At 34.5% G+C, this 14999-nt stretch overlaps 1 protein-coding gene across 4 annotated transcripts in view; it reads left to right on the top strand.

The window, feature by feature from the left end:
• Positions 1-14999, top strand: part of ANKS1B (ankyrin repeat and sterile alpha motif domain containing 1B) — a gene marked incomplete at both ends in the record, with an annotated part of 409595 nt that overhangs the window by 50258 nt on the left and 344338 nt on the right. For all 4 annotated transcript variants that reach the window (XM_084206425.1, XM_084206426.1, XM_084206424.1 and 1 more), the window contains 2 exons: positions 1635-1791; positions 10229-10525. In XM_084206425.1, coding sequence (XP_084062551.1) covers positions 1635-1791; positions 10229-10525 — 454 coding nt within the window. The remainder of the gene's footprint in view (positions 1-1634; positions 1792-10228; positions 10526-14999) is intronic.

The raw sequence follows: 14999 nt of genomic DNA, 5'->3' as shown, positions 1-14999 counted from the left end.
CCTAGATAAGTGTGATGGGTCAGGGCATTCTTGAAGGATGAAGGAAATGCATGTTCTATTTTGTAACTTGAATCTCACAATAGACTCTTCCCAAAAATTCCTGTGTTTTAATCTATAGATTTCATCTGTGCAGGGCTTTTCTTCTGATTTTCTTCCACTTAGTTCAGTTTATGCTTCCTTTGTTTGGTGCTCCTTTCAAAGGAACTGTTGTGTATGTCTAGCTCTCATTGGATGATTTGCAGCAAAACTATTATTTAATGCAAAGTCTCTCAAACCTTACATGTACTAAAAAGTTTCCCTCAGGAGAAAAGTTCCACTTTTCTGGAACTTTTTGTGTAACAGAAATCTTTCTGTAGTGGACCTGCTCTTTTTTGGCTGTTCTCATGGCATTTGATCTTGTCAGGAGTAACCAAAATCCAGCTTAAATTTTCCTCAAAGCTTAGATGTGATGACTCCGGTATCTTTTGAAGTCAACTGGCAGTTTCTTTTGAGCTGGATATATTCCCTCATAACTCACCCCACTTTGCTTTCAATATGCAATGAAATTAGGGTCTATCAAGGTTGGAAGAATAATGGCCTTAGATTTATATTCTTAGATTTATCTTAATTTTTAGTTAGTTTGCAGTAATTTTTTGTCATACCATAGGCTACATTGAGCTCCCTCCCCTCACTGATTTTTTTGAGCCAAATCAGTAAGTCAGTGTTTCTATATTTGTAAAAAGTGTGCATAGAGTTGCCCACACTGGATCATAGATGCTCTTAGCTTAATAACTAAGGAGGCCAGACTGTGTCAAACTATAAGAGTACAAATGAAGCAGCAAGACAGAATTTATTTACTTTCTGACATACTTGGTAATGTTATCATACCACACAGCTGATTTTTAGTTCAGTTTTTGAAGTTAAGTACAGGAGACTGCTTAAAAATCAGGGATGCAATATACTAATTTCTGTTAATCTTTCACTTAATGTATGATAAGCCACACCAAAAGGAATATAAAGAGAATTAAAATGATAATAAGTCACTTTCCCCCTCACTGCTACAAGGCAGCTGAATGTGGGAAATGAAAATAGCAGTTATTTCATAGACGTTATATGTAGAAGAAGTTATTTCATATATCTAGCTAGATTATAACTGTTTCCTAACTATCTTTGAGATAATGCCTTAAAGAAGAGGAAAGACTATTACTTAAGCCTTACAGTAAGAAATGTGTCCATCAAACCATCCTCTCATCATCCTGCCTCCAGAGTTCAGCAGCGATGGGGACAAGAGTACTTCTCTGCCTTTAGTGCCTTGAGGGACATGTACATGTTCTGTACAGGCAAATTCTAAAAAGGATTCTGTGGCCAGGTGATCCTATTGAAAGAAACAGATTCAGAGAGCTGATGCTAATGATAATATTTTTGATGGTATTCATAAGTAAGAATCGTTACAATTAATAGCTTTTTGTCTATGTTTCACTACCTATTTAATGTTCAGAAATTATTTGTCTTCACTTTTTGTAGCTGTTTTGCTTGAAATACAGCTTTGGTTTTTTCTATTTTCCAGGATAAAAATATTGGTCATATGCATGTTTATGTAAAACTTACTAAAATTAGCTTCCTGTTGATTTCGAGATTTACCTCCTGTTTTCCAGGGATATAGTTCTCAAATTACTTCAGTATGAAGCATCAACCAATGTAGCAGATAATAAAGGTTACTTTCCTATTCACTTGGCTGCTTGGAGAGGAGATGTAGATATTGTGAAGATTCTCATCCATCACGGACCATCACACTCCAGAGTGAATGAACAGGTGAAGTGATAAAAAATGTTTATGTGTATCATCAGAAAAAAACCAACACATACTCTTTGGGTCTGACCAATTTACAGACAAGTTTAAAAAAGTCTATTTTCCATTGTTTCAGGAATTTCTTCCAGGATTGACAAAATCTTCCATTATAAGCATACCAGATATCTTTCTTCTGAATAGGCATTGACTTAAAGAATATTAAATTTAAAAAATATGCAAAAGCCTTCTGTTTGTTTTTGAAAAATCACATGAAGACATACTCTAACTTTTGCATCTTTCTGTATGGTTGTAAATTTGCATAACTCTGTATTTTTTACTCTGAGATATTAAGTTCCTGAAAATCTTTGAGATAAAATTAATGTCCTTAGTATATTTTAAGAGTACTGTAAATAATCAGATATGCAGAGGTAAATGGCAAACCAGATGGACTGCATGGATGCACATGCAGCAGAAAGGACACATAAAAAGACCAAGAAAAAATTAGGAGTGTTAGAGTGTGTAAGGGCAGTATAAGCTGCTGTCAAACATATGGCACACCTTCTGTTTTCATTCTGTATATTCTTATGTGGTCCATTCATGGGATTAGTATTTAGAAATAGAAAGAAGCTGATTAAAATTTGACACCATCTAGGCTGAGCTGCTTAAGAACTGGAAGTAGGCTGTGAAATGCAGATAGTAACCATTAAGCAATTGCATTTGCAGGGGTAGTCAGGGACTCGGAATGTGAAGGTGGGAGTCAGCTCCTAATTCAGATCTAAGCCATAATGTCTACATTGCCTGCATTTGCACCTTTTGGTTCCACAGAGGTCTGGGCTGTGTAATCACAGGAGCCAGCAGGGCTATTCAGATGACTAAAAGAGGGATTCAAGTGTCCACACACAGAAATGCAGTATCTTCTGAGGCCCTGCAGTAACTGAGGCATCTGCATGGGCCTGAGAGTGTGACAGAGGATGCTCTCAATTTCCAGGTCTTTGTGGAGTGAAGTCCAGGTATGGTCCCACCTGGCATCCCACAGCACCTCAAATGGCAAAGTGCAATCTAACAAATTAATTGTTCTTTCAGTGCCTGCAGTAGTGTGGTCCGAAGGCGAACTGTGAGAAGATAAGAAATGTGAGATCTAGATTACAAACACTCAAACACCATGCTTTGAGTAATCTATTTGATATCAGGTTATACACCTAGCCATTTGAATCCGTACAATAACTAAGATATGAATATCAAGTATTAGTGCAGGAAATATAGGAAAGTAAAGGAATAAAATATGTCCATGTGACAGTCTTCTGGGATATCCTGTAATACTCTGGCACATTCAAGAAAAAAAAAACGATACTCAAAAATTTGTCATTATGTGATTTCAGTTTCAGATTAACATAATTCTCCAACTTTCTCTTTCTCATCAGTTGTTTTATGTAGGATTGAAACCATTTGAACTGTAGGATTACCTTTTGTCAAGGAGAGGTTTTTTCAGTTTTATTTATGCAACAAAACAAAAAGCAACTATTGAATTGTGTGTCACACTATTGCTTGAAGACATTATTCTACTGACAGACATTCCACTGACAGAACACTGGAAGCTGTGTAGGAACTTACGAGAGGGTGAGAGTCAAAAAGATATTTCAGTAAAATCACAAAGAGAAATGTAAATTCAAACCTACTTCCCTCCAATCCCACATATACCCCCAGACTTCTAGAATATAGTCAGACTTGATTAGTTGTGCTGTATCTGGTTTGATCACTGGAGCAAATAAGCAGGGATACAGCTGATACTTCTAAACCCCACTGACAAAAGAGGTCCTCAGATGTCCTCCTGTTTATGCATTTAACCCAAAAACCTTATCATAGAAAATGTGTGAGCAATCCTCACAAGAAATGTTGTATCTTAAGTCTTTTAAGGGAATCTCAATCATATTAAACTTTGAAGTTAAACTCATGTGTACAGAGTTTTTCTGACCTTGTAAATTCCTTGGTGTTCCACTCTAAACAATGGCCAGGTTTAGTATGTGGGCTACTTTGCTGGCACCCACTTCCCCCTGCTAATTAGCACTCTGTGCAGGAGAATATCCTCTGCATCCTGGAAAGAGGGAATGCCATGTTGTTACAGAGCCACCTCCACCCATGTATCCTCAAATCACACCTGAGAGGCATCCTCACCCTGACACCTGTTGTGCATTCCCATCAGCCTGTAGGGTTCTGAGGCTTTTGCTTATTTGCAGACGGGCTCTGCAAGGCAGATTACTCCTCAAAGCTCTGTTAACTTCTCTCTGGAGCTGAAGCTATGGCTTGTAAGAAGTCATGGACTACTTTTCTGTGCTTTTTCTTCTGAAAGCTGGAGATAAGGACAGCCATTTTTCATAACGATTTTTCACCACAGCAAATAGTGCACTCAAGTCAGACTTTTTTTCCTACTGTTTTTGTTGTTGGTGGTGTTTTATATTTTTTTTCCAAGGATCACATTAAGATGTAATTGTTTGTATTTTGAGAAAATGATGTTGTTCATGATTTAAAAATTATTGCAACTAATTTGTAACAAGTTTTTGTTGTCATCTATCTGATTGAAATTCTATGTGAAAGAAATGCTTCTAAAAACTTATGGGAAAGCAATGGATGACTGAACAAAAAAATAAATGACAATTTCATGATACATAAATGTATATTAGATGAAATAATGGATTTTATATGGTATATTGTAAATTGATCGAACTGCATTCTACACTTTCAAAATGCAGTTAAGTAGCATCATATGCAACCATATTCAGCATCTAAAGCTCTGAATGCCCCCTGCTGTTCCTATTACATAAAATTGGAACAAACAGTAAAGAGACAAACAGTTAAATGACAATTATATTATGGGGGTGGTGGAATATAGACTGGCAGCTCTACACACTGAGAATGGTTAGAGCATAATTATGTATGAAGAATTCTATCACTGTTTGTAGGAGTCTTAGTTGACAGGAATGGTGTATGTTATAAATCACAAAATATGGTGACACTGCAAAAATCTAAGTGTTTAACTTCATTGATAAAGATTTAAAATTATGTAAATTATAAACTGAATTAAAATAGTATGAGATCAAGATATGTTAATTGATAATAAAATAAAAAGGTGTGCTATTAACAGTCAAACTACTTACAGTTTATTTCTGTAAAACACATCTGGATAGCTAAACCATTTTTTGTGGCAACTTTCATCATAAAATTGCATACATGATAACAAATACTAATCTAAGAAAAAAATGGTTAATAAATAACAGCCACATACAGGTCAATATGCAGTGTTTGGCTTTTTTCAGGAAAAATGTGAATATAACATCAGGGATAAATATAAATATATCTCATTAAATATGAATAAAATATATTCCAATCATATATATATATAGAGAGAGAATATGAATTGTGCAAAATTTACGGAAAAAAATGTGAACACTTCTGAAATTTGTATGGATTCAGTGTGCTGTAGAATTTGCCTGTGCATCAAATTGTAATTGCCACAAAACCCACCCACATTTCTTTAAAACTATTCAACAATTCTTCTGAAAGGTGAAGAAAAAGAGAGTCCAGGATGCATTCATATGATGTAAACACCTAAATTTTAACATATTTGTGAACTTCTCCAAATTATCCAAATGGAACACAGACTTCTCTCAGTGACACCTCATGGACTTCCAGAAGTTCAATTCAGTTCCAAAACAGCCTGCAAACCCCATATTTTTCAAATTCTGCATTTGATTTTATCCCTCAATTAATTTGATACTAGTGTATGGATTTCAGTTTCTCTTGCAGCTCTTACTATACCTTCTTTAGAAGGAGAAAAAAATGCACACACAATCTTTCTGATTTAAGCCAATTACAACAATGAATTGGAGAAAAATGTTTTTCAAAGTAGTCAACCATATTACGTTACTTTTCTATGATGTTTGCATAAGTAAAAGTGAATTTCAATGGGAAGTCAGTGGATTTGATTGAAATTCACACAGAGTAACTTGTGGAAAAACTTCCTTTATTTTTTCAGAGTTAATAACTTCTTGGTGGAACTTCTCAGGAAACTTCCTGATTTAATACATAAAGTAAAACCATCCTGAGGTCATTCCTTTCTCTGTCTTGCATATGGTTTTTCACTCCTTTTTTCTCTATTTAATTATTTAGTTACTTAAGCCTTATTTTTGTATTGTTTTTCTTCTAGTTGACTATCTATAGTTTTTCTTCTAGTTGACTGTCTATATTCAGCACATAGATAGGTGTTTCCAGGATCTCCCATTGTTCCCTCCTTCTTTAAACTTATATTCTCATTTCATAACTGAGAAAATAGCAAAAAGCTTTTACTAAAAACTTTCTTGTTCACTTACTGTGGGATTATGTGACAAAGAAATGGCTCAATGATTTAGGAAGTCTCCTTTTTCAAGTTCAGCATCAAAACACTTTGATAAAAAAGGAGTTGAGCATCCTTTGGAAAGGTCTGTTAAATCAGTACTTGAGTTATTTTTGCTTGTACAGTACTTTCATGGACTTTAGGAGATTTAAAACTTGCTTGGCAAAAAAAAAAATGGACTTCACAACTAGACAATAAATGTCCTGAATTTACCCACAGTTTAATAGTGGCTTCACAAGGGCCTATATAATATTCATGATAGCCATTCATTCTCTTGATACTTCCTGTACTTCTTCACTATCAGACTGCCAAGCTACAATAAATGTCTCTATAATGTATTTGCTAATCTGCCCTCTAATGAATAGACCTCAAGATTTATTGTACATTTTGCAGTGGCACACCTCCTTAGAAGCTAAATGATGTAGCACAGCCTGCAAATTCTGATGAGCTGCAGGACTCTGAAGGCACAGTTCAGTTTGCAGCCACACCAGCCTGAGCTCTGGCTGTATGTGGAAAAGATTCAGAGAAAGGCTACAAAAGGTCAGGATCTTGCCCATGAGATAACACTTGTAACAAGTAATGAAGAAAATTTAAAAAATGTTAAAAGCTGAATCATGAAATGCTGTCCTTATTTCTGAACAAAGTACTTTTGACCATAAGAGTAACTACTTGACAAAAATATTATCATTAATGAATATTAGAGACTTTTTAAAAAATACTGTGTTTGCATAATATTGGTCTACTCTTTTTACCTTACCTTTTGTATGTCTTTACTTGGTTCTTATTTCTCAATCTTTCTTTTTCTAGAACCATTCAGGTGTAGAATCTGTCTTGTAGTTACTAAGATATCATGAAGTATCCAAAATTTCTGCAAGGATTCTAGTCTTTTTCTTCTGCACTAGATATATTATTTAGCCCTTGGATATCAAATGTGAAGCTCTAATTACAGAATGGTAATTTGCTTGCAGATATTTTTTAGCAGATTGCCTGCTCATTGCAATGACTGTTAACACATAAACTTTCTGTACTCCAGAAACAATTGTTTATGCTTGGAACTGAAAATATAGGCAACAGCACTAAATTATTGACAATTTCTTGAATTTTTTGTCATTTTAAAATATTGCTTCAAAACAGTATGTGACTTTAGAGATATGAAGACAAACTACCTTAAAATCAATAGTCTCCTCTCCTTTCCTCTCCATTCTAAGCTGATTTATATAAGTAGTACTAAATTGTCAAAGTAGATAAATTTAGAGGCAGTTAAACAAGTTTTAATTTACTCTTTGAAGGTTAAAAATAATTTTGTCTTCTCTACCTGAATTGAAATTATTAATTTACATTTTAAAGAAGGAAGAATGTTTTACTATCAAGTTTTAATTAGGTAGTACCTCTCAGCTCTGATAACACAATATGTACAATGCTTGTTCTGAGGGCATATATGTAGGTAATTTAATTATCATGTTTGCCCAGGTTGCATTCTTCTGCTTTATTTCAGTGATATGAGGCTCTTTATAATAATTTTGTAGCAGTTCAGTTGGTCATGAACTGAAATGTAGCTTTTATTTGGCAAATAAAAACCATAGAAAAATGTTCAACAATATACATCTGAAAACAATATTTTGTTACTTTGCTTTTGTGCATCAGGCTGTTTTAAAATGTACCTTTTCTTTTCAATATGCTTTTCTGTGAAAATTCACCTGGATATTCTTTATTCACTGAGAGCAAATTCCAGTTTGCTGCTCAGCAGCAGCAACTTGTACTGTTTGATCTCTGTGTGTCTGTATCTGTTTATCACATTTTGAGAAAAGGCCCACAGCAAATTTAATTTTTGTTTCTTTGAAAATTTACTCAGAATACTTTTAAGCTACAATATTAGCATCATTGGCACAAGATTTGAAATAGTCCAATTAGTACTTCCATTAGTTCTTGAAAAAACCCTGAGCCATAAGCAGATATTGCACAGGTACTTAATTGTAAACATGTATTTTGTTATTTGCCTCCCAGAATGCTAATATAGTTATACATATCACTTCTTTGTGTAACTATGTCTGTTGGACATATAAATACAGTACCTGTAGGCAAAAATTACCATGGTAGTCCATTTTGTGTGCAATTATCTGATGTTCATACTTAATTGTACACAAAATCAGGCTGCAATTGCCTGTTCATCTAGCTGTCCATGAAATATTGATAATTTAAAAATTAATTCTAATAAACTGTGCTTGTGATTTGTGGGCATACAATTGTACATAAGAAAATTGCTTTGCTCAGTCCCATTTAAAGATACATTAGAAGTCTCTAGAGCACAAAAAGTTTCTTTCAGGTAGTTGGTAGAACATTGCAGCAGAGTAGTATTGTGACAGTATATATGTGTTTTAATGTGAATTTCTGGTCTGTGTAATAAAGAAAGACGACACGGTGGTCTGAATGACGCACAATGGTTTAAATACTTACTAGGCATTGAGCCATGTCTGCCAGTGGAAGCTTCTCCACCTGGATCTTCTGCAGCCTCTCTGTTGCAGTTTGGCCGGAAACACACTCCAGTCTCTCAGATCTTGTGTGGTGTTGCAGACACCCATGAGTTTGACTGCAACATTGATTTACTGAATGTATTGATCTGTCTCTTCTGTTTCCCAAGTTCATCTGAGTCATCTTAGATTACAAGAGATGAAAATGACAGCAATGTTCTTAAAACCACAAACTCAACAGCTGACTTCTTGGTTACAGAATAAGAAACATCATTACAAAAAAAAAAAAAAATCTTCCCTTTTCCTCCTTTCTAGTTTTTACTGTGCACCATGAATATTATTATCCTAGCTAGCTTTTGAGTAAGAGTCCAAAGCCTCATTTCACTGAATCCCTGACTCTTTCTGTCTTTTAAAAGACGATTGGTTTTTTTCCTATTTTCAGTTCTCTGCCTGAACTTTCTTCAGCTGTCTCCTTGAAAAATAGAACTATGGATTCAGATTTGCCACTTTTTCTTCCTTTAGAATGCTATCTCTACCCTTCTTTAGTATCTTTTCTGAATTTACATTAATCTTAATTTTTTTATATAGCACATTAGCTTCTTGATTTTGTACTTTTACAGCATTCCTAAACTGTCACAACATTTTATAAATAAATTATTAGAAGAGGCAGTCAATGTATATACTTCCACAATTTACAGCATCTAGTGTTTTTTAAAACTTTGTAAAGTCTGCATCTGATAATAATATAGCTGACATATAGAATTCAGAGAGCTCAATAAGCTATTTCCTTTGTCTTTGCCTGAAGTTATTTGTCTCTTTGGTGTTGCAAGTATACAGACAGAATTGGAAGGAAACAATTAAAAATACATTGCTTCTTCTCAATATTATTATTAAGTTTGAGTAATATTTTGGGAAACACTTGGAGGGTACTGCTTTATAAAGCAAAAACCTGTTCACAAACAGGTTTGTGAGCATATGCATACTCATATGCCCTAAAACACATAGATACCTCTCTCTGGAGTCCTGAGAAGACCAACTGCTTAGATGATTTGCTAAGTCTTTGTATAGGTGCTGTTTTATCTTTTACTGAGTTTTAATTGTTGTCCAGATAGTAACTTTTTATAGTGATACATGAAACTAACCTTGTGCCTGATACATTTGCACTGCACAGTTTTACTCCATAATTCCATTTCTCTAATAACAAACTGCTATGGTATAAAACCAGCAAAATCAAGAAGAGAGACTTCACTGTCAGAGTATTTTTAAGAAAAGGACTCAATCATCATTTCAGGGACAGTTGAATCAAAGAAGGTTACAGATTTTGGCATATCATGAGCTGCAAGGTTTTGAGGGGCATGTTGTTAAAATGGATTGGGAGCAATGTAGACTCATAGGGAGCTCATCTGCTTGAGAGCAGCAAGCTGAAGTACTAATGTGTTATTATTAAAATTTCAGTGGAGTAATTTTGAAGCATTTAACATATATTACCATACATTATATTACAAACTGCCTCTGTAGTGATCTCATGGAAGCAATTTATAGAAGCTGAGCATTTCTGTTGTGGATTAAACATGAATTTCTGAAGCTTTTGGGTTTTTTTAAACAGAACAATGAAAATGAAACAGCACTGCATTGTGCAGCTCAGTATGGTCATTCAGAAGTTGTTGCTGTTCTGCTAGAAGAGCTGACAGACCCCACAATAAGAAACAACAAACTGGAAACACCTCTGGATCTGGCAGCGCTTTATGGACGTCTGCGCGTTGTGAAAATGATCATCAAAGCCTACCCAAATCTGATGAACTGTAACACAAGAAAACACACTCCTTTGCATCTTGCTGCTCGTAATGGCCACAAAGCTGTCGTGCAGGTGCTTCTGGAGGCTGGAATGGATGTCAGCTGCCAAGTTAGTGTTTAATTTCTCCCTTCCCTTCTTCCCTCCCTTCCTTCCTCCCTCCCTTTCCTTCCTTTCCTTCCTTCCTCCTCCATTAGACTATGATTTAAATTAAATTACATCTTGCATTTTTTTTCTTTAAAATACACTTGCATTTACTTTGTTAGAAATGCTGCAAGGTGATATGTAACACAGCTTTATTTATTACGACTCAAATGATGTGTTAAAAGGGATAACTCAAGAAAGATACCGATCTTCAAAGCTGAGTGCATGTTTTAATGTTGTCTTGAAGCATGTAGTTACAAAAAATCATATCAACCATTCATATAGGTATGTATAAATATATTTTCTACAACAGTGGCTGTAAAGGTTGTACTCTGATTTTCTAGAGCTATGGCCATTCATGGTCACAGCAATCTAAAACATTGTTTCATTGAGAGCTCATTTTCCTAAACTCAAGTTACTAAGTAATAACAATTTTGATTTTCTGCATTTCTAAACACTTGTATAAATCTAAGAGAAAATTCTCTAGCAATACACTCTCCCAGCTACTGTCTCCAACCTGTCGGCTCTTTGGTGCATCTAGTTTTATGCACAGTAAGTTATAAGGATGTTGAAGGGGTAACTTTAAATGAAATAGACATAGATAGGAAGAGACACAAGGTACAGCAGCAGTGAATTTTCTGCTCAATTCTTTGTACTGGAAGGTGTCCAGGCCTTTTAACTGTGGAGGACTGGATTCTGTTATGTGTTCTGAAATGTTGCCTCAGTCTTATGATTTCTCTTAATTTGATTGATGGCACTGTGTTTGTTGTAGAGTGGATTTAATTTTCTTAAATGGAGTAACTTCCTTGCTGTCCCTCTCTCGCTGTATAAAATATGCTTTGAATGTAGGTTGTTTCAGGTTTATATCTATTTCCAGGTAAAGCAAGCAACCAACCAAACTTAATTACATTTACTTTAGAGTCACATTCAGACATTCTCTACCACTTAGCAGTTGGTTAGAGCCTGCTGATAAAAACACCAAAGTTGTGGGTTCAATCTCTGTATAGGCCATTCACTGAAGAGTTGGACTTGATGATCCTTCTGGGTCACTTCCTACTCAGAAGAGTCTGTGAATCTGTGAACAAATCTTGCAGAATTTATCTAAGCTTTGATTAAAATTTATATCTATTTTAAGCTTTAGGTGCATTTCATTAAACTCCTTTACACACAGAGTTCCCTTTTATATAGAAAGATTGGACCTGGATTCCATACACTTTTAATTTTGGATTCTTCCATCATGATCACGTTTTTCAACTTATGAGAAAAAGAATGTCAAGTGGGGCAGAAAAGATGGATAAAAAAAAAACCACAAAGCAAATCAGAAAATATTAGTGTTTTTTTAAGATTAGAAGTGTATATTCTCAAGTGCCTTCCATAGAAAAATGTGGTAAAATTGTTTTACTACTTTTATTGCTTCTCGCATGTTTTGACTTACTTTTTGATTCTTGCATCAACCTATTTTAAAGTGAAACATTTTTGTGTGATTTGTCTGCTTGTGAATTTGTTGCCGATTAAGCTTTCAATTTAATTTGATTTTGATTTTCTTTACTAGAAAAAGAGAGACTTGCAAAGGTTAATATAAGGAGCTCATTTTTTCTTTCCTTTACTATTACTACATCTTCAGTAATTTAGACAAGTTTAATGCTACAGCAACAATGAACTTTCAAATGCATATTTTTGAATGTATAATTTCTCTTTTATCTCTAGCAAAAGAATGAGGAAAAATTCAGGAAGAATCTGGTGCCTGAATTTATATTTAAGAAATAGAATAATTGAAGGAAAATAGTCTCTGTCATGGCAACTTAATAAACTGATGGTTACATGAGGGCAAAATATTACACAATGCTTTTATGAAATGTGTTCTTCCTCTTATATAATCTAGATAATTTTAGCACTGCTGTGAATTCTCCTAATCCATTTTTATCTATAGTTATACTAAAAATTTTTCACTAGTCTTTAAAAAAGTGGCTGGAATCTTTTAAGAAATGAAAGATTTTTTTAGTAATGGTGATCTCTTTGACATCCACAATAAAATTATAGGGCTTACTTGTTTTTAATTTTTTCATTCTAATTGCTTTTAAGTGATTTATATTCTTAGAATTTTTTTGGTAGTTATTCAGAGGCAGAGAGATTTTTTTTTTCTCTAGGTTATCTTGTTTCTTAGGGGTTTTGTCCCACTTGCCATAAGGAAATATAATTTATTTATTTTTTTGCTGGTATACAGATTCTCTATCAATATGTTCCTTTTCATTCAGCAACTTAACATATTGGTAATTTGGCTTATTAACTTATTACTTCTATAGCCTCTGAAAAATTCTGTTGATGATTACTGGCAGCTTATTAAACTGAGGAGAACACAAAATATCAGTCTGTCACTTTAAACTATTTTGTTATTAATTAAATTGATCTGCATCACTGTTTGGGAAAGAACAATTTGCAAAGTAAAATCTTATGTGGTAAACAGCAACTTTGCACACATTTAAACATGTTAAATAAATTCAGTTTATCACCATAAAGACCTCTCAGAATATTTAGAGATGATAATAGGAGTAGCCTGTCTTGTATCACTCTTTAGTTGTAAAGATGTATTTATTTAAATGGGAGGTTTACTTTAGCCATCTTATCTTTCTCTTCTTTACCCCCTGAGCACTTTTAATCACAGCAAAAAAAAATGGGACTAATAAAAGAGAGCATTTATTTTTTTTATTTAATTAATCACACATTTTGTTAATTTCCCAGGTCTATCCACTATCCTTCAATCTGAAATTATTTAGGAGTGGGCCATACAAATCTGCTTCATCTCTTTATGCTTTGGAGTTTTCATTTAAATTGAAACATGAAAAATACACACGTTCTGATTGAGTGATAGACCTTGGGCCTTCAGTAAATTAAGACATTGCACATTTCAGTATTTTTCATATAAACAGTAGTTTAATAATTATAAATACCCCAAAATCTTGGCCTCTTCTGTTTATCCAACTTTCATCTGTCCCTATTTGCCTTCCCTGTCTGTTCCAATAATGATGGCAATTTCCACTGCTTATCACTGGTAGTTCTGGCAAAAGCTGTGCCCCTTCCTTTTTGCTCTCACTGTATATGGAGGATATTCTGTGAATCAATTTGCAAAGCTACATTCTGTCCTTCAGATTCTGTCTGAAATCCGTGTCAGAACTATAGCAAACTGTCTATGAATAAGGACTAGACAAGTGACCTAATTACAAGCTCTTGCTTATTTACATGATTAAAAGAAAATCTGTAATTAAAACTCTTGATGCTTTTCTGTGAGCCTGCAAATTCTACGCCAAGTTGACCTGGGTGTTCTGGTGTGCTTATTGGCAATGTCCTCCTGTCCTAGCTTGGTTTATGGGTCCAGCTGTGACATTGTACCTGTATTTAGTAGTAAGCAGGGACTGTTTTATTATGTTTAGCACAATTTGTGCTCTAGTTCTGTATATTTCATATACAGAAAATTATGCCAGAGTGTCAATATATTATCCATTGGAGCAAACTCAAGTAGACTTTAGCTTGCTTTGTTCATGAAAAATTGCCAGCAGTTTCTGTATTAAGTATCACTGGGAAAGACTTTCCAAATATAATGGTAGTGTTTACTTTGCCAGGAAAATATGATCCAAGGCAATGAAAGATTCAGGAAGTAAAGCAGTGAAAATTGTCTATAAATCTTAAGCTCACTTAAGCTGTAGTAGAGACAAGAAGAATATATTAGTGCACAAGCACACTCTTATAAGTGAAGAAGAGCTACCTAAAAGTTCTAGGACAGCTTAAAAAATATATAGAAATTACTTGCAACTGTAGTTTTTAATCCCTGTGATTTGTGTAAATGCTGTAATGCACAAGAATAAAACATTCTGAACTTACTTCTACCTTCAAGTAGTAAGGCACATGTACGTTTAAAAGGAGAGATACATCTGCTTAGCCAATCTGAATTTCTCTTGGCCCTGTTCATCCTGAGGTTCAGCATTCCCTCTAAGTTAAAGCAGAGTTTTGTAACTGAACTGTCTGGTAACAAGGGCATTTCTGCCTTCTGGATAGTTTTTGGGTCGAGGGATCCGATTCACTTGTTAGTTATTCACTATTACCATGAAATCCTGCCTAGGGCTTTTAAGATTTGTGTCAGCATTCATCTCCATGACATCTTATGCAGGATTACGTGTCTGCATCTTACAAGTGTGCTTTCAATCTCCATATTCTCAGATTGGTTTTAGTTCAGTTTCATGGTAATATTTCCCCTCTTGTTCAGAAAATCACCTTTGTAGTGTACAGATCCTTGCACTGTTTATGTGGTGTGCCTTTTAAATTCCTCTTTTGAACAAATTGTTCATAATATAGATCTCATTTCCAGGATGTGACATTCATTACTATTGTCTGATAGATCAGAGTTATAAAGCACAGATTGCCCTAGAATGCAGGGCAGTGGAGAATG

This window comes from Fringilla coelebs (assembly GCF_963513975.1).
Source record: "Fringilla coelebs genome assembly, chromosome: 5".
Taxonomy (NCBI): Eukaryota; Metazoa; Chordata; class Aves; order Passeriformes; family Fringillidae; genus Fringilla; species Fringilla coelebs.
Note: the sequence above shows the minus strand (reverse complement) of the source record. Positions and strands in the feature narration are given on the sequence as shown.